Below are 15,235 nucleotides of genomic sequence, written 5' to 3' on the forward strand. Positions count from 1 at the left end.
TAGCCCCTGTTTTGCTGATGTCACTTCCCAAACGTGCCAGTCCCATGGTGTCTCAGAGTGCTGCCTGACTTGCCACCACCAAGCGATATTTCACAAAAAGAGTGGGAATTGCAGGATAACCCACCCAAACGGGGAGATTTTCTTGCTTTGGTATGAAATTGGAAGGTTTCTATTTTCAGTACTTTCTATACACACACTTTCTGTATATACAGGTACACTTTATATATACAGATACATACATGTATACAGAAAGGGGAGGAGAGAAGTGATGTGATGACAATGAGGTCTGGATCACTCTGTACCTTACAAAATGGTTAGATTATATGATCATATCTCTGCAGCTTCCCAAGGCAGGTGATGCACTGTGGCTCTGTGCTTTCAAACAGGCCTGACAATTGCAAACTTCTTCCTAGGTCCTTGCCTTCTGTTGAAATCTGAACCAAGGAAAACCAAATTTTACCACCTCCTTTCTGAAGGTGGTATTTCTTCTTACTCCCTCATGAACGTATTTCTCATCTTACCTAGAAATCATTTGGCCTCTCCATCTCTGGAAATCTACTATACATTTGGCAGTAAGAAGCAAAAGGTTTCATGAGACTAAGCTAAGGCCCAGGTCTTTCCCCATGTGTCTCCTGGAATAAAAACACCTGCGTGTCAGTCCTGTCCTTCCAACCTACACTAAGAACTGTTCAGATGGAAGTTGTCTGCCACCAAGTGCCTGGTTAACATAGCTCTGGATCTCTTCCATTCTGAACTCATCACAGGTTTATGTGATTTTGTGTGTCCATCCTCAGCTCTTGGCTGAGTTATGGGAGAGGACCCCTGCTCCACCTTACAGACACGTGGTACAAAGCTGCTGATGCATTCCCTCTGGTCCTGATCTCCTCAGCTCCATCAGTGTGCCCCCAAAAAGTTCTGGAGGTGCTTATGGGGGCAGAAGAGTTCCCTCAGCTGCCCTTCCTGTTCTGCTGGAGATCAGGACCCTTTCCCCCCACCCTTTCTGTAATAAAATTAGCTGCAATGAACATGCTCAGGCTTTACAGCAGCCTCTGTTCACCACTTGCCCCAGAATTAGTTCATCCCAGCAGGACTCTCCAGAGATTACCTGAAATCCCTTCTTACTGGACTACTTTAGGTGCCTCAATTGCTTCCAGTCAGGCGATTTTCTAAGTTGTTTTTTTGTTTTAAATCAGAATGTGGTTTTTTGTTGTGCGGGGTTTTTTTTGTCTTTGTGTGTTTTTATTATTATTATTAAATTCCTTTGCCCTTTATCTTCTATTTTGTCATCCAGAATTTTATTTCAGAAGTGTTTCTCCTTGTCCTCCCTGCAGGCAGGGCCACTCTTGGGCACTGCCACCCACACTGCACAGCCCAGTCCTGAACCACTAAGAAGTCCTGAACCTGGAGTAAGAAACCTGACGGTTGCCAAGAGGGTGACAACAACACCCATGAACCCTGTAGCTCCTGCCAAAAACTGCATGTGTAGATTGAACTCCTAACTTGGAGTGTTGTGTCCAGTGCTGGGCTCCCCAGTTCCAGAGGGACAGGGATCTACTGGAGAGAGTCCAACAGAGGCTACAAGGATGATGAAGGGACTGGAACACCTGCCTGATGAGGAAAGGCTGAGAGACCTGGAGCTGTTCAGTCTAGACAGGGAAGACTGAGGGGGGACCTAATTAATGTCTATAAATACATGAGGGCATCAAGAAGGCAGGGACAAGCTCTTGTCACTTGTGCCCTGTGACAGGACGAGGGGCAATGGATCCAAACTGGAGCCCAGGAAGTTCCACCTCAACATGAGGAAGAACTTCTTTCCTGTGAGGGTGACAGAGCCCTGGGACAGGCTGCCCTGAGAGGCTGTGGAGGCTCCTTCTCTGGAGACTTTCCAGACCTGTCTGGATGCCTTTCTGAGTGACCTGCCCTAGTTTTGGTCCTGCTCTGGCAGGGGGTTGGACTCGATGATCTTCAGAGGTCCCTTCCATCCCCTGACATTCGGTGATTCTGTGAATCCTTTCTCTCTCCTTGTGGTCAAAGCACCTACCAGCAGGCACAGCCATGACACCAAATTGCTGCACTCTGGCTCCTCTGGCTGGTTGGACTCAACGGGAGAAGAAGGAGAGGACTAATCCTAAGTAGCACAGCACTAGCTCCAGAGCAGCCCTGCTGCTACCTAGGGACACAGAACGAAGCAGTTCAAGCCCTGATTTGAGCTTTGTTCAGTCAGTTTTTATCAATCTGAGCAGACCTAATTGATGTTTTTCTAACCAGGAGTATCCAAGATAATAATTGCAGATGACCCATCACTATTAACTCGATGGCCTTAACCCTGGCTTGAGTTGCTTGAACCTGATTAACCACATGAGCTTGAATATAAATCATACAAACCATTTATTTTTTTAGGAAATGCAGAGCTGATCTTTAAGCACCACTGGTCTGGTCCTTCCAGGGTTTTTTTGCAAGTTTTACAGGGACTCACAAAGGGGAACAGCCTTTTATGATGTCCAGGAGCCCTTTGACAACCTTCTTTTGTGGCTGGTGTGCTGTGCTCATTACATTTTGTTGAGCTTAGTGATTCAGGAACTGAGGTGAAAGGGAAGCAGCACTGGTTTAACTACACAGTGCAGATGATCCTCTCTTTTTAATGACCACATGGCATACAGCTTTATCCAGCTGGGCACAGGTCCTGCTCAAAGGCCTACATGCATGGGCATGGAGAGCAAAATAGTCACTCCTGCTATGGACCACGAAAATGCCCATCCATTGCATTTGTTGGGTTGATATTAAAGGACTCGATAGGAGGCTGCACCCCATGGAGAGCCAGAGCTGGAGCAGGTCTTCTGGCAGGACCTGTGACCCATGGAAAGGAGCCCACACTGGAGCAGGTCTTCTGGCAGGACTCATGACCTTGCAGGGGACCTGTGCTGGAGCATTCTTTTCCTGAAGGATCACCTCCCATGGAAAGAACCCATGATGAAGCAGCTCATGAAGAACTGCAGCCCATGGGAAGATCTCGTTTTGTAGAAGTTCATGAAGGACTGTCTCCCATGGGAAGGACCCCATGCTGGAGCAGGGTGAGGAGGAAGGAGTAACAGAAGCAGTGCATAAGGCTCCAGGGAGACCTCATGGCAGCCTTCCAGTACCTGAAGGGGGCCTGCAAGAAAGCTGGGGAGGGACGTTTTACAAAGGTGAGAGGACAAGGGACAATGGCTTAAAACTCAAAGAGGAGAGATCTAGGTGAGACATGAGGAGGAAATTCTTGAGTGTGAGGGTAATGAGACCCTGGCGCAGGTTGCCCAGGGAAGCTGTGGCTGCCCCATCCCTGGCAGTGTTGAAGGGCAGGTTGGATGGGGCTTGGAGCAGCCTGGGCTGGTGGGAGGTGTCCCTGCCCATGCAGGGAGGGCTGGATCTAGATGACCTTTAAGGTCCCTTCCAACCCAAACCAGTCTTTGATTCTATAAGAAAGTGACAGCAACCCCCATTCCTCACCCCAGCGTGCTGCTTGGGAGGAGGAGGCAGAAAAGTGAAGAGTGAAGTTGAGCCCAGGAGAAAGGGAGTGGTGGGGCAAAGGTGATTTTAGATTTGTTCTTATTTCTCATCACCATGCTCTGATTTTCACTGGCAATAAATTGCATTAATTTCCCCAAGCTGAGTCTGTTTTGCCAGTGATGGTCCCTGTCCTCATGCCAACCCAGCAGCCTTTTGTCATGTTTTCTCTCCCTTGTGCAGCTGAGGAGGGCGAATGATGGAGCACCTTGGTGGGCACCTGGCCAAGTCCAGCCAAGGACAACCTGTCACACTGCCCTTCTGGGCAGCATGTCATTCAAAGACCGTGTCCCCCAGAGCCTCAGTGTGGCTCTTTAATGGCTGCCAGGCACATTGGGAGGGTGACTGTCCTTCCCTCCAGGTCTTGCAGGGCGGGAGTCATGAGATCCTGATCCAAAACCATCTGGGCCGGAGGGTGAGCTCAGCACTGGAGAAAGAATGGCTTTGCACCTGCTCAGAATGCCTGCATGCCTCAGAGGATTGGAGATGTCACTTGGGTCCTTGCTTCTCCTTTCCCCAGCAAAGCATCTCCATCCCCAGCAAAAACCTGCTCCATCTCCTGTCCCACTCAGCAGCCCCGTGCTGGTCTGGCCCCGGGCTGCCCATTTTGCCAGGGGCAGACACCGGCCTCGGAGGTCCTGAGGTGTGGGAGAGGTTGGCTGAGGACTTGCTTCTCCTGACGTGCCAGGGGAGATCGACCAGTGTCCGTGAAAAGGGAGAGTCTTCCTGACCACAGTGTGAGGTCTCTGCAGTGTGCTGGAGGGCTTCCTGGGGGCATCTCGTGAGGGGGAAGGCGGGTGAGAGCCACGGGGGCCACAGGCAGCTGAGAAGTTTGCAGCTGTTTAATGCAGGGGTTTTGCAGGGGTGCAGAGGGGCCAGGGAGGGGAGATGAGATACGAGCGAGGAGAGCAGGTGGTGAGGGAGCTCACTGCTGGCTGGGTAGCCGGGCCTCAAATGATTAACTCCTGGGTCTGCTGCGTGTTCCCCTCACCTTTCCTGCAAGGGGGGGGGACACTGAAAGCCACGCCTGGGACCAAGGAGTCCACCCCTGCCAAGCTGTGGCTGCTGCTGCAACCCCCGGCCCAGCCCGTCTGCCCATCAACTCGAGAGCAGAGGGTGGGAGGGAGAGACCTCACCTGCTCTTCCACCACCACCAGAGCCCCCCGGCAGAGGCTGAGGCCACCAGGAGCAGCACGGCCACTGCGATGCCAACTGCTGGAGCTGCGCGGTGGCTTCCTGGGACAGGGAGAGGGGAGAGGGTGGCCATGGCAGAGCTGGCAGGGCCAGGGCTGCTGCCCGCACCCTGTGCCCCAGGGTGGCACCTACCCCAGGGCAGCAGGAGGCTGCGGGTGCCCAGGCTGCGGTGGCGCACGCGGCAGGCGTAGCTGTGCCCGTCGCCCGCGGGCACGGCCAAGGTGCTGCGCAGCTGGTAGGTCAGGTCAGCGTTGGGCAGGGCGGTGCTGGTGCTGAGCGCCGGGCCCGGGGGCACCTCCTGCCCGTCCCGCAGCCAGGCCAGGCTGAGGGGCCGCGGGTAGAAGCCGGTGACACGGCAGAGCAGCAGGAGCTGAGCTGGGCTGAGCGCGCGGGCAGAGAGCGTGGCCGCGGGCGGTGCTGGGCGAGGAGAGCCAAGGGGTGAGGGGAGACCCGCTGGAACGCTGCTTGGCCCCAGGGGGTGAGGGGCTTTTGGGGTGGCCACGCCAGGGCCAGGTTGGTCTCACCTTGTCTCTCCAGATCAGCTCTCCCGTACCTGCACAGGGTGAGGACGTGGTCCCGGCAGGAGCTGGAGAGGAGGTGCCCCAGGAACAACGAGACGGACCTCATGCTTGTGAGGGACCTGCTGACCAGCTCTGCTACCTGGGATGGCTGCCGGGGCTCCCAGCGCTGTCTGTCCACCTCAAAAGCTGTGAGGTCTCTGCCACCCTCCCCGACGTCCATGAAGCTCCAGACTGTCCTATTGGGATGCAGCACGCAGCCAGCACGGATCTGGATCACCAATGGATCTGCCAAAGGCAGACGCGGTGGAGAGGTGCCATGGGTGTGCGGGACATCACACAGAGGTGTGACGGACAGCGGGGTCCCGTGGGCAGCAGGTCACGAGGCCATGCTTCCAGAAGCCCTGGGACACCCCGCTAGGCCTGTGCCCCATCCACTGCAGCCTTTCCCACTATCTTTTCCAGAGCTGTTGCACCCTCTGAGACCCCAGAAATGCCACCCTCGGGGGGAAAAGGGCACAGCTGGAACCCAGGGAAAGGGGCTGGGACTGGTGGTGTCCCCATACTCACAGTCCAGTTGTGTCTTCTGGATCATTACGTGCACGTATCTGACTAGATTGCGCAGAAGCACCTTGGTGTGGGACTTGATCCTCTCTGCATCACCCTCATCTGTGGCTTGGCGGGCCCAGGGCCAGTGGAAGCGGAGGCTCCAGTCGGTAGGTTCTAGTGCAAAGAGGGGCACGTCCCCCAGGAGAGCCAACCCAGACACCTCAGTAGAGCTGATGTTGGCAAAGAGGCTGGTCAGGAGCAGCTGGAAAACCTGTGGCTCTGCTGGGAAAGAGCATGGAGATGGGAAGGGCTGCAGAGGAGAGGAGATGGGGGAGGGCTGGAAACGGGGCCTTCAGACTAGACACAAGGAAGAAATCATTTCTTATGAGGGTGGTGAAACACTAGAACAGGTTGCTCAGATGGAAAGATGGAAGTATCCCTGTAAATATTGAAGGTCAGGGTTTTGAGCAACCTGATCTAGTTAAAGATGTCCCTGCTCATTGCCAGGAGGTTGGACTAGATGATCTTCAAAGGCCCCTTCCAATCCAAAATACTCTACGGTTTTATTCTCTTCATTCCACACCAAGGGGACCCTCAGCAGCACCCAGCCCTGCCTGGGCAATCCCCAGTCTCCACTGGACTCCCCCCTCCTGGCCTGCTCAGAGTTGCTTCCTATCTGTACTTCGTCTGCCCCTGTTGCTCTTTTTCCTTCTCTCTTTCACTTTCGATGAGCTGCTTCTCCCTCATGCAGCACTTCAGACATCTCACCCCTCCTGTGCCCCTTGCTTCCTGCCCAGCACCTGCTGTTTGGCTGGGGGGGTCACTTCAGTGTCTCTTTGGGGTGATGGTCCCTCCAGAAGAACCACCACGGAGGATGGAGACAGGCAAATGCCAGGCTTAGGGGTCCCAGGCATCAGGAGCTCAAGGAGACCAAACCTTTACAGGAGCAGAAGAGTAGCCCAGCCTAGAGATCAACCCTGTATTTCAGTGTCTGCTGCTGCATCCCCCAGAAATGGAGGTCCCACAGAGCTGTGGCGAGATGCTCTGTGCTGTGGTAGCACCTGAAACACCCTCTTGCAGGTGCAGCACCTGAACAAATAAGGGGCTGCTGGAAAGGCCCCACAGCACCACGTGTTGCTGAGACCCCCTGGCACCCACAGGCTCTCTGCAGGGGGAAGGCACCTTTAGGAGAACCCCAACACCCCAGGCTGCCTCTGGCCCCACTTCTGCTTGGGTCCCTGAGCCCCTGTGCTGCAGCTCCTGTGCTGTGGGGCACAAATCCCAAAGCTGGAGGCAGGAACAGAGAGGGTGACTGGGCACCTTTGGCTCCTGGTGGAGTGGTCGTTTGGTGTTGGGATCATGTGTCCCATGCAGGGGACAGTGTCCCAGCTCTGCCTCCCCTTAGGACCTGTGGGGTCCTCTGAGAGGGGGTAAGAGTGGCTGGGGTGAACCAGAGCTCCTACTTACTTACCTTCTGGTTCTGCCCATATCCTAGGGAGGAAGAGAGGAAGGAAGAGGGAGAGGTGAGGAGGACGCATGGTGCTCAGGCAGGGCTGGAGCAGAAGCAAGAGTGGCTGTGGGAGAAGGAAGAAGCTCAGGGTCCTACGCTTCAAGCCCGCCCAACAGTCACAGTGGTGGTTCTCCACCAATGAGACCAGTGCAGACGTGTTGGGAGGGGCTCAGAAGTCCTCAGCTGGAGAGTGGGATGTCTGAGAGTGAGATCAGCTGAAATAAGGTCTTGAGCATGAAGCGCTGTGACGGGCTGGGGTGAGCCCAGCCAGGAGGAGAGGGCAGGGAAATGGGGCCCAGGAAGCAGCACTGGGAGAAGATGGGTGCTCAAGGACCTGGGCTGGGTCCTCCACGGATGGTGCCTCCTCCCCATCGTGGTTCTGCACCACCTGCCCAGCCCTGTGCATGGGGCCCACCAGAGCGACAAGCAGGTTTTGCCTGGCCCATGGCTAGAGAAACAGTGCTGAGGAGCTCCAGCCCTCCTGTAGATGCCTCCAGGAGAGGGCCTGGGCTGCACTGCTGCCTGGCATGCCCCTTTTCTTCCCACCCCTTTGGTGGGGAGCACTGTCCATCTCCTCAGGTGCCCCCCAGGTGTGGGAACAGGCACGGTGGGATCATCCCATTGCTCTGTCCTCACTGTCACCGGTGTCCAGCACTGGAGGGACAATGGGGTGGCTAAAGCCAGCCTCCCCCCCACAATGTCCCCTACCCACTGCTCCTCCCCAGCTGTCCCCTGGCATCTCCTGTCACCAGCAGCTTCTCTGTTCCTTTCCTGGGGTGCTCATACTGGGGGCAAAGGCAGAACCAAAACCACAGCCAAGGGGAAGTTTGATGGGGCACCCCAGTAAGTTCCAAACACAACAGAGGTGGAGGTGTCCCCTCTGCAATCTGACACTGTGGAAACCCTCCAAGCACAACTGGGACCAGGTATCTGTTCTCCATGTCTTCATCTGGGGTGTCCCCAGCTGTAGTGGGGACAGAGGGAAGGCCCATATGGGGCTGCTGTGAGTCGAGCTCCAGCATCTATGACACTGGGTCAGACTCAAGGAGACCAGGTCACAAAACCCCTGCCCTTCCATGGAGCTGTCCCATAGAAATGCAGGGATGCTGTGGTGGCCTGGCAGGCCCAGAAATGGCACCAACAGTCCTGCTTCCCCAGCAGCTCAGCTCGGCATGACCCAGAGGATGTCCAGCCATGCCACCACCATGTCCACATCCCTCACAGCAGGGTCACCGGTGCCAGGGACAGAGGAGAGTGTTTGGCTGGTAGGACGGCAAAGCACAGCCATGGGGTGGCCAGAGAGGGAAGGGGCACAGGAGACGTTTGTGCATGCAGCCCTATGAGGTGGCCATTTGTCCTTACAAGTCCCCTCAGGTGAATGTTGGTCACTCCTTGCTGAGCAGCTGGCAGGCCATCAGCACCATCACTTGTGCAGGTGCATGAGTAGCTGGTAGGGCAGCAGTTGGCACCTCATTTGTGCAGCTGCATGTGGTGTCACGGATCCTTCTCCTCCCACTGCCAGTCTCCACTCTCCCCCTCATCATCACAGGTTACAGTTATTTCCCTTGATGTGGTGGTACCAACATGGGAGGTTGCAGTCAATGTACAGGTGTTTCTTCTGGCCACTCCTCCTTCCTTACACTTTTATTCTGTTGCTTCTTCCTTCTTGCTTGTTTCCTTTGCTTCAGAGTGGGTCCCCTGTGGCCCACAGTGCCTCAGGGGAGATACTTTTCCTGGCGTGGTTTATTCACAGGTCACAGTCCCTTTGGGGTGTGCCTGCTCGTCCATGGAGCACCTCCTACTGCTCTGACCTTGCTGTTCCTTTCTCCGGGTGTTCACTTCTCTTTCCTAAATATGTTGTCACAGAAGTGCCACAAACTCTATCAAAGGAGTGAGCTGACTGAACCAGCCATCAGCAGCACAGGGCACGTCTTGATCTCTTCCCTCAGAGGTCACCCCAGGAGCTCTCCCCCTACCCACGCAACCAAAACCTTACCAGTTACGCCCAGCACAATTCTTTACTGCAGCACAGCTAGAATGGCTTGAACTGGATGACTGTTTGGGTGAGATTTTACTGGGGTTGGTGGACATTAATCATAGTAGGATAGAAGTTACTTTTAGGAGCTTTCTTTTTATGACCGTTGTCCTCACTGCTTGCCTAAATGTTGTTTCAACATTCAGCATTGAAGTGTCTGTCAAACACCATTGATGCTGGTGGCAACCCTAGACATTGCCAAGGAGTATTTCTAATACCCCATAGCAGTATTCCTAAAACTTCAGGCCATTTCAAACCTGCTTGTTTGCAAGTTCAAGTAATTTTATTTTTAAGAGTCCTGTTTATTCCTTTTACCTGTAATAAGGACTGTAGATTATATGGAACACACAGCTATTGCTCTAATTTTGCTCCTAAACTTTAAAAAATGTTTAGTACTTCCTCTGAAGAAAAAAAAGAATTCCTCTCAAATTCCATGGTATCTGGGAATGATTTCCCACAAGACTGCTTTGATTATTCCCACAGCATCAGCTTTTCTGGTGGAAAAAGCTTCTACCCATCCTGAGAGTTGATCTGTGATGACCAGCAGGTGCTCAAGGCCAATCCTGAGAGGCGTGTCAATGTAATCAGCTTGCAGTCTCTGACATTGGAAGTATGTCCATGGTTGCCCTCCAGCCTCCTGTCTGGGCTTTGCATTGAAAAACTTCCAACATGTGGGACCAGAATTGACAATTCCTTTTACTGCCCATGTTATCTCAATCTTATGGACAATTGCTGCCATCTCTCCATGTGTTTTATCATAAAATCACATAACTAAAGTAATTGAATATTTTCTTGGTAAAATGGGTTTTCTTCAAATAGTCCAAATTCCAGTTTCATCTTTCACAGCCTCTCAGTTTTCCCATCAAGAGAAGTCACCTTCCATTGCTCTGCTCCCTCACCTGCCTCTGTGCTCTCCTCTCATGGCCTCTGCCTCCTGTTCTTACAGTCTATGCCCTCCTCCTGCCTCCTTCAAGGGCAAAGATGCTCAGAGCTCGTGGTGTGAAATAAAAGATGTTAACTGCAATACAACATGCTTAGAAAAACAAACACTCTCTATTGTAGACTATGAACTTTTACCTTGGGGTCGATGTGACCAAGAGACCCCACCAAAGTCAGCTCCTGCTGGCTGAGCATGTCTCCCAGCTGTGACAAACCCACACGTCCACACCACCTGCATGGGACCAGCCCCTGCTGATCCTGCACGGGAGAGGCACGTGAAGGGGACATGAGCAATAGGAACTGATCAGCCCAGCCCTCACACGAGGGACTGGATTGTTCTGCCCAGCTCTCTGGTAACATCCATAAAGCTGCTTTCCTCATGTTGGGGTCCTCCCTGCTCTGGGCTGGGGCTCCACCAGGCACGTGGCTCCAATGAATCCCTTCCCTTGGCAACTCCGTTCGACGTGTCCTCACCTGCCTCTTCAGCTGGCAAAGAACTGACTTTCCCAGCCAGCAGCCCAGGGGTCATGGCAGACTCACCCCATCCACCCCGGCACTAACCTGCCCTGCAGCCCATCATCCCTCCAGGGGAGTCACCTGGTGGCACAGGCAGCTCTTCAGGTCACTTGGAGCATCACCAACAAGGCTGTGGGACTTAGCAGGATTCAGTGTCAAGGTGCCCTCTTCCCGTGTGGAAGGGATGTTTTCAGACCAGGCTGGAGAGACTTACCTGGGGATCAGGGGAAATTCCTTACACAGGGAGTGGGCAGAGTGAGTCAGGACCAGGCTGGGGTGATTTGCACAGGAGGGAGCGAAAAGAATGAGGAAGACCCTCCTGTTGAGGCATGAGGGTCAGAGAGGACCCCCTTCCTTTCCAAACTCCTGCTCAGAGAGGAGTCTGGGTGGGGCTGGATGGACTCCTGCTCCCACACTTGGTCGACAGCTGAAGAGTTTCAGTGTAGGGATTTCAGCTTCAGCACATAATTCTGGGTCTGGTGTTGGTGGAAAATAACTCAGAAATTCAGAACAAGGTGATGATTTGGTGTTCCTGCAAGTTCAAATGGTAGTCAGAGAGGCACACAATGAGACCACCTTTAGCACCAAGCAAGGGCATCCTGGAAAACGTTTCTGTTTAACATCTTTATTGATGACCTTGTGTTACGGGCTTACATTTCTTTAGTGTGTTAAAGTCATCCAAGACCTCAGTATCCTGACTACCAGAACCTGAGGAATCCTCGCAATTAGCAAGTTCCCCACATTTATCACCTCAGTAAGACAGGGTGGCACCAGTTCTCTCCTTTCCCTGCTTTCTTACCCCTTCAATCTCTCGCTGCAGCCCTTCAGTCCTTTGCTGTAATCCCTCCTTTGCTCGCTGCACAACCATGGCCAGGACAAAGACGTTTTGGGCGTCGATGAAATCAAGCCCGTGCTTCTTCATCTCCTTTTTACGCTCTTTAGGCAGAGGAGTGCCATCTTCCAAAGTCAGGATGTAATTTGCGAGTCTACTGAGGTCTCCCCCCATGTAGGCGTCATCAATCACTTTGTCCTGCTCCCTCTGCAGAGCGTGCCCGCGCCTCTTGAGGTGCTCCCAGGAGGGACGCACAAATGCACGTTTCTGCAATTCCTCCTCAAAACTAGAGGGAGATGAAAATGGCGCCTCCTGAACTTCAGTGCTTTCCTCACTAATCTCATTTTCTACATTTTCTGCACCAGCACTTACAGCACCTGCATCACCTATATCCCTCTTGGCAGCCATTTTTTCTATAACTAATTATTTTTTTTTTCTTTTTTTTTTTTACCAGTTAAGCAATTTCAGAGCGTGGGGGCTTCTCACGACCCCCGTTATCCCACTCCTGACACCCCTTGTCACGAGCCGGTACCGGGGGCTCCCGGCTGTCAGGTGCTTTTGCGACTGCCCCTCCCGATGTGGAGGGGTCTGTGAATGAGCCCGAGGGTCACACGCGGCGCTGCCTCTCACGGAGCAACGGCCACCGCGGGGCCGTATTTCAGGGGGTAGTTAGAAAGCCCCCCCACCCCACCACGCTCAGAAATTGCCTCTGAAGCCAAGGTTTGCTCCACGAACTGATTGGTTTATTAAGCGTTAAGACAAACCCAGGGATGATGTTTAGGGACAATGCAGGTGTGAATGGTCCCAGGGATATCAATATGTGTGTAGTGAGAAAGTGCCCTTTAGGGAGGCAATGCAAGAGGTCCTGAGCTTTTGAGGGAGAGGGTTAAGGACCAAAGGGAGGAGGGAGGAGGGAAGGAAACCCGATGTCAGTCCTGCTGAAGAGGTGGTGCTGAGTGTGAGTGTGAGGAGAGGAATGTGTGTGTGTGTGTGTGTGTGTGTGTGTGAGGTGATGTTCCCCTCCGGCTTGTCCAGCGTCGGTCGGTGGCCGGAGGGCAGGACGGCAGGTCCGTGGTGTCGGAGGGGCAGCCTCTCGGCAGCGGGTGCAGCGGCCGCTGGTTTCCCCTCCAGGGCAGCAACACGGGGAGGGGGCTCCGGCCCCGACCCCAGGGCTCGGGACCCCGGCACGCTCGGCGCCGAGGCTCAGTCTGGACCCGGGGCAGGCAGGCAGGCAGGGTCCCAGCACCAGTGTCCGCAGCAGGGGGGTGTCCCAGGCAGAAAGCGTCCGAACGGGCCTCAGGGAGGAGGGAAGGGCCCACCTGCTGCCCTCGCCCCTTTGATACCCCCTGACCCACCCGTCCAGTCAGTGTCACTGTCCAGAGCCAACGAGCGTCCATGAGCCCCACGTTAGGGCGGTGACACCAGGGGCACAGGGTGGCTGGTCGCCCATCCTTTCTGTCCCGGGCCACAGCTGTTGTTTTGGGTTCAGTTGTCCTTGAGAAGCAAGTCTGTTTTAGTTCGTTAGCTGGGCAGGAGTGTTGATCCGCATGAGGACAGGGAGGCTCTGCAGAGAGACCTGGATAGGTTGGATCGTTGGGCTGATGTCCATGGTCTGGGCTTCAACAAGGCCAAGTGCTGGGCCCTGCACTTGGGCCACAGCAACCCCAGGAACGCTCCAGGCCTGGGGAAGTGTGGCTGGAAAGTGTCTGGCAGGAAAGGCCCTGGGTGTTCTCACTGACAAGCGGCTGAACATGAGCCAGTGTGTGCCCAGGTGGCCAAGAAAGCCAGTGGCATCCTGGCCTGCCTTAGAAATGGTGTGACCAGCAGCAGCAGAGAGGGGATTGTCCCCCTGTGCTCAGCCCTGGTGAGGCCACAGCTGGAGTGTTGTGTCCAGTTTTGTTGTGTCCCGTTCTGGCAAGAGTGTCAATGAACTGTGCTTGGCTGCAGGATCCGTGTGGGGCTGTTCATTGGAGCGACAGACGTTTCTCACAAAGGGCTTCAAGCTGCACCAGGGCAGGGTCAGCCTGGACAGCAGGACAAGTGTTTTCACCCAAGGAGGGGTCAGAGCCTGGAAGGGGCTGCCCAGGGAGGAGGTGGAGCCAGCAGCCCTGGTGTGTGGAAGGGTCTCTGGATGAGGGGTTGGTGGAGCTGGCTGAGGGCAGATCTCTGCAGAGCAGGGGGCCTGCGCGGGCCGGGGCCTCATGGCGCCTCTGGCCAAGGCAGGAGGGGCAGGAGAGCAGCGCAGGAGCAGCAGCCGCAGCTCAGCCCCGCTCTGCCCAGGCTCAGCCTCGCTCCCCGGCCCCGCTGCCCCCAGCAGGCAGGCTCAGGGCGCGGGGCCCACAGCGCCCGCTCCCTGCAGCCCCTCGCCCGCTGCCTGCGCGGGGCCCCGCAGCTCCAGCCACAGCCCTGCTGCTGCCTGGGCCTCTCTCCATCCCTCTCCCGGGCTCTTGCCACCCGCACCGGGCAGCGCTTCTTCCTCCGGGCTGCTCGGAACCTGCCCTCCCTCCGTCTGAAGCTCTAACCCGCGCTCCTGCCGCGGCAGCCCTGGGCAAGAGGCTGTCCCCACCTTTCCTGCAGCCCCCGTGCAGCTCTGCCCCCCGGCAGCTCCAGGGAGCAGGCACGGAGCAGCTCGCAGCAGGGCAGCAGCCCAGAGCCAGCAGGGAAACAAGGAAGGGCACGGGCTGCTTCAGGTTGGGCAGCACCGAGGGACACCAGCAGGAACTGGGCTCCTCTGGCAGAAGAGAATCGCTCCTGGGCTGGGAAGAAAGACAGCAAAGCTGGGAAGGGGAAACGCGTCCTGGACACACGGGAACACTGGTTCTGAGCTGACATGAAACAGGCAACGCTGGTGGCTGGATTCTCTTCTAGACACCCGTTTCACAGAACCACTGCCCACCTGAGACTGGCCAGGAGGTCTCCTGGAGGAAGATGAAGCCACCTGGTCCCAGCTCCTCCTCAAGCAGGGCCACCTGCATCCAACTGCCCATGACCGTGTCCAGAGAGCTGCGGAACATCTTCAGGGATGGAGCCTGCACAAGCTCCCTGGGCAGCCTGTGCTGATGCTCGTTGCCCACCCAGCACCCCTGGCACCAGGTCCCTGTCAGCCCCTGTCCCCAGCCTGCCCTGGGCCCCTCAGGGTGGCAGCATGACCCCCTTGGCCGAAGCGCTGCTCCCGTGGCAGCCTGAGCTCAGTTGCCACCTTGCTGCATGTTTGTGGTGCCCAGCACCCAGACCACGAATTCAGGAAGGTGCCGACCAGCACCAGATCCAGGACTGAGCCCTGGGCAGCACTGCTGGTTCCTGGCCTCCAACTGGACTCGGTGCCAGGGAGCAGCCCCCTCAGGGCTTGGCTGCTCAGCCAGTTTTCAGCCTCCCTTGCTGCTGGCTCATCCAGCCCAGCTCCATTCCAGCGACTTGAACTCCGTCTTTGAAAAGATGGGTCTGCAAGATGGGCACAGCCAGCACAGAGCTTTCAGAACCCCAAGGCACAGCCCCCTCAGCCCCCCAGGTATTTCCAGCAACCGCCTTCAAACCCACAGAGAAGAAAACACCCCGCAAATGACACAGGCACGGCCAAGAAATGCTTTCAATTCTGGCTT

At 55.4% G+C, this 15,235-nt stretch overlaps 1 protein-coding gene across 1 annotated transcript; it reads right to left on the reverse strand.

Annotated features, from left to right (window-relative positions):
• Positions 1 to 4,456: 4,456 nt before the first annotated feature.
• On the reverse strand, positions 4,457 to 7,352 carry LOC127388254 (T-cell surface glycoprotein CD1b-3-like). Its single transcript, XM_051627573.1, has 6 exons — positions 7,276 to 7,352; positions 5,826 to 6,086; positions 5,262 to 5,543; positions 4,870 to 5,154; positions 4,680 to 4,779; positions 4,457 to 4,539 (listed from the first exon to the last, which is right to left on the reverse strand). The coding sequence occupies exons 1-6, from the start codon at positions 7,340 to 7,342 to the stop codon at positions 4,494 to 4,496; spliced, it is 1,041 nt and encodes a 346-aa protein (XP_051483533.1). The 5' UTR covers positions 7,343 to 7,352; the 3' UTR covers positions 4,457 to 4,493.
• Between the last annotated feature and the right edge of the window lie 7,883 nt (positions 7,353 to 15,235).

Source organism: Apus apus, chromosome 9, assembly GCF_020740795.1.
Source record: "Apus apus isolate bApuApu2 chromosome 9, bApuApu2.pri.cur, whole genome shotgun sequence".
Classification (NCBI taxonomy): domain Eukaryota; kingdom Metazoa; phylum Chordata; class Aves; order Apodiformes; family Apodidae; genus Apus; species Apus apus.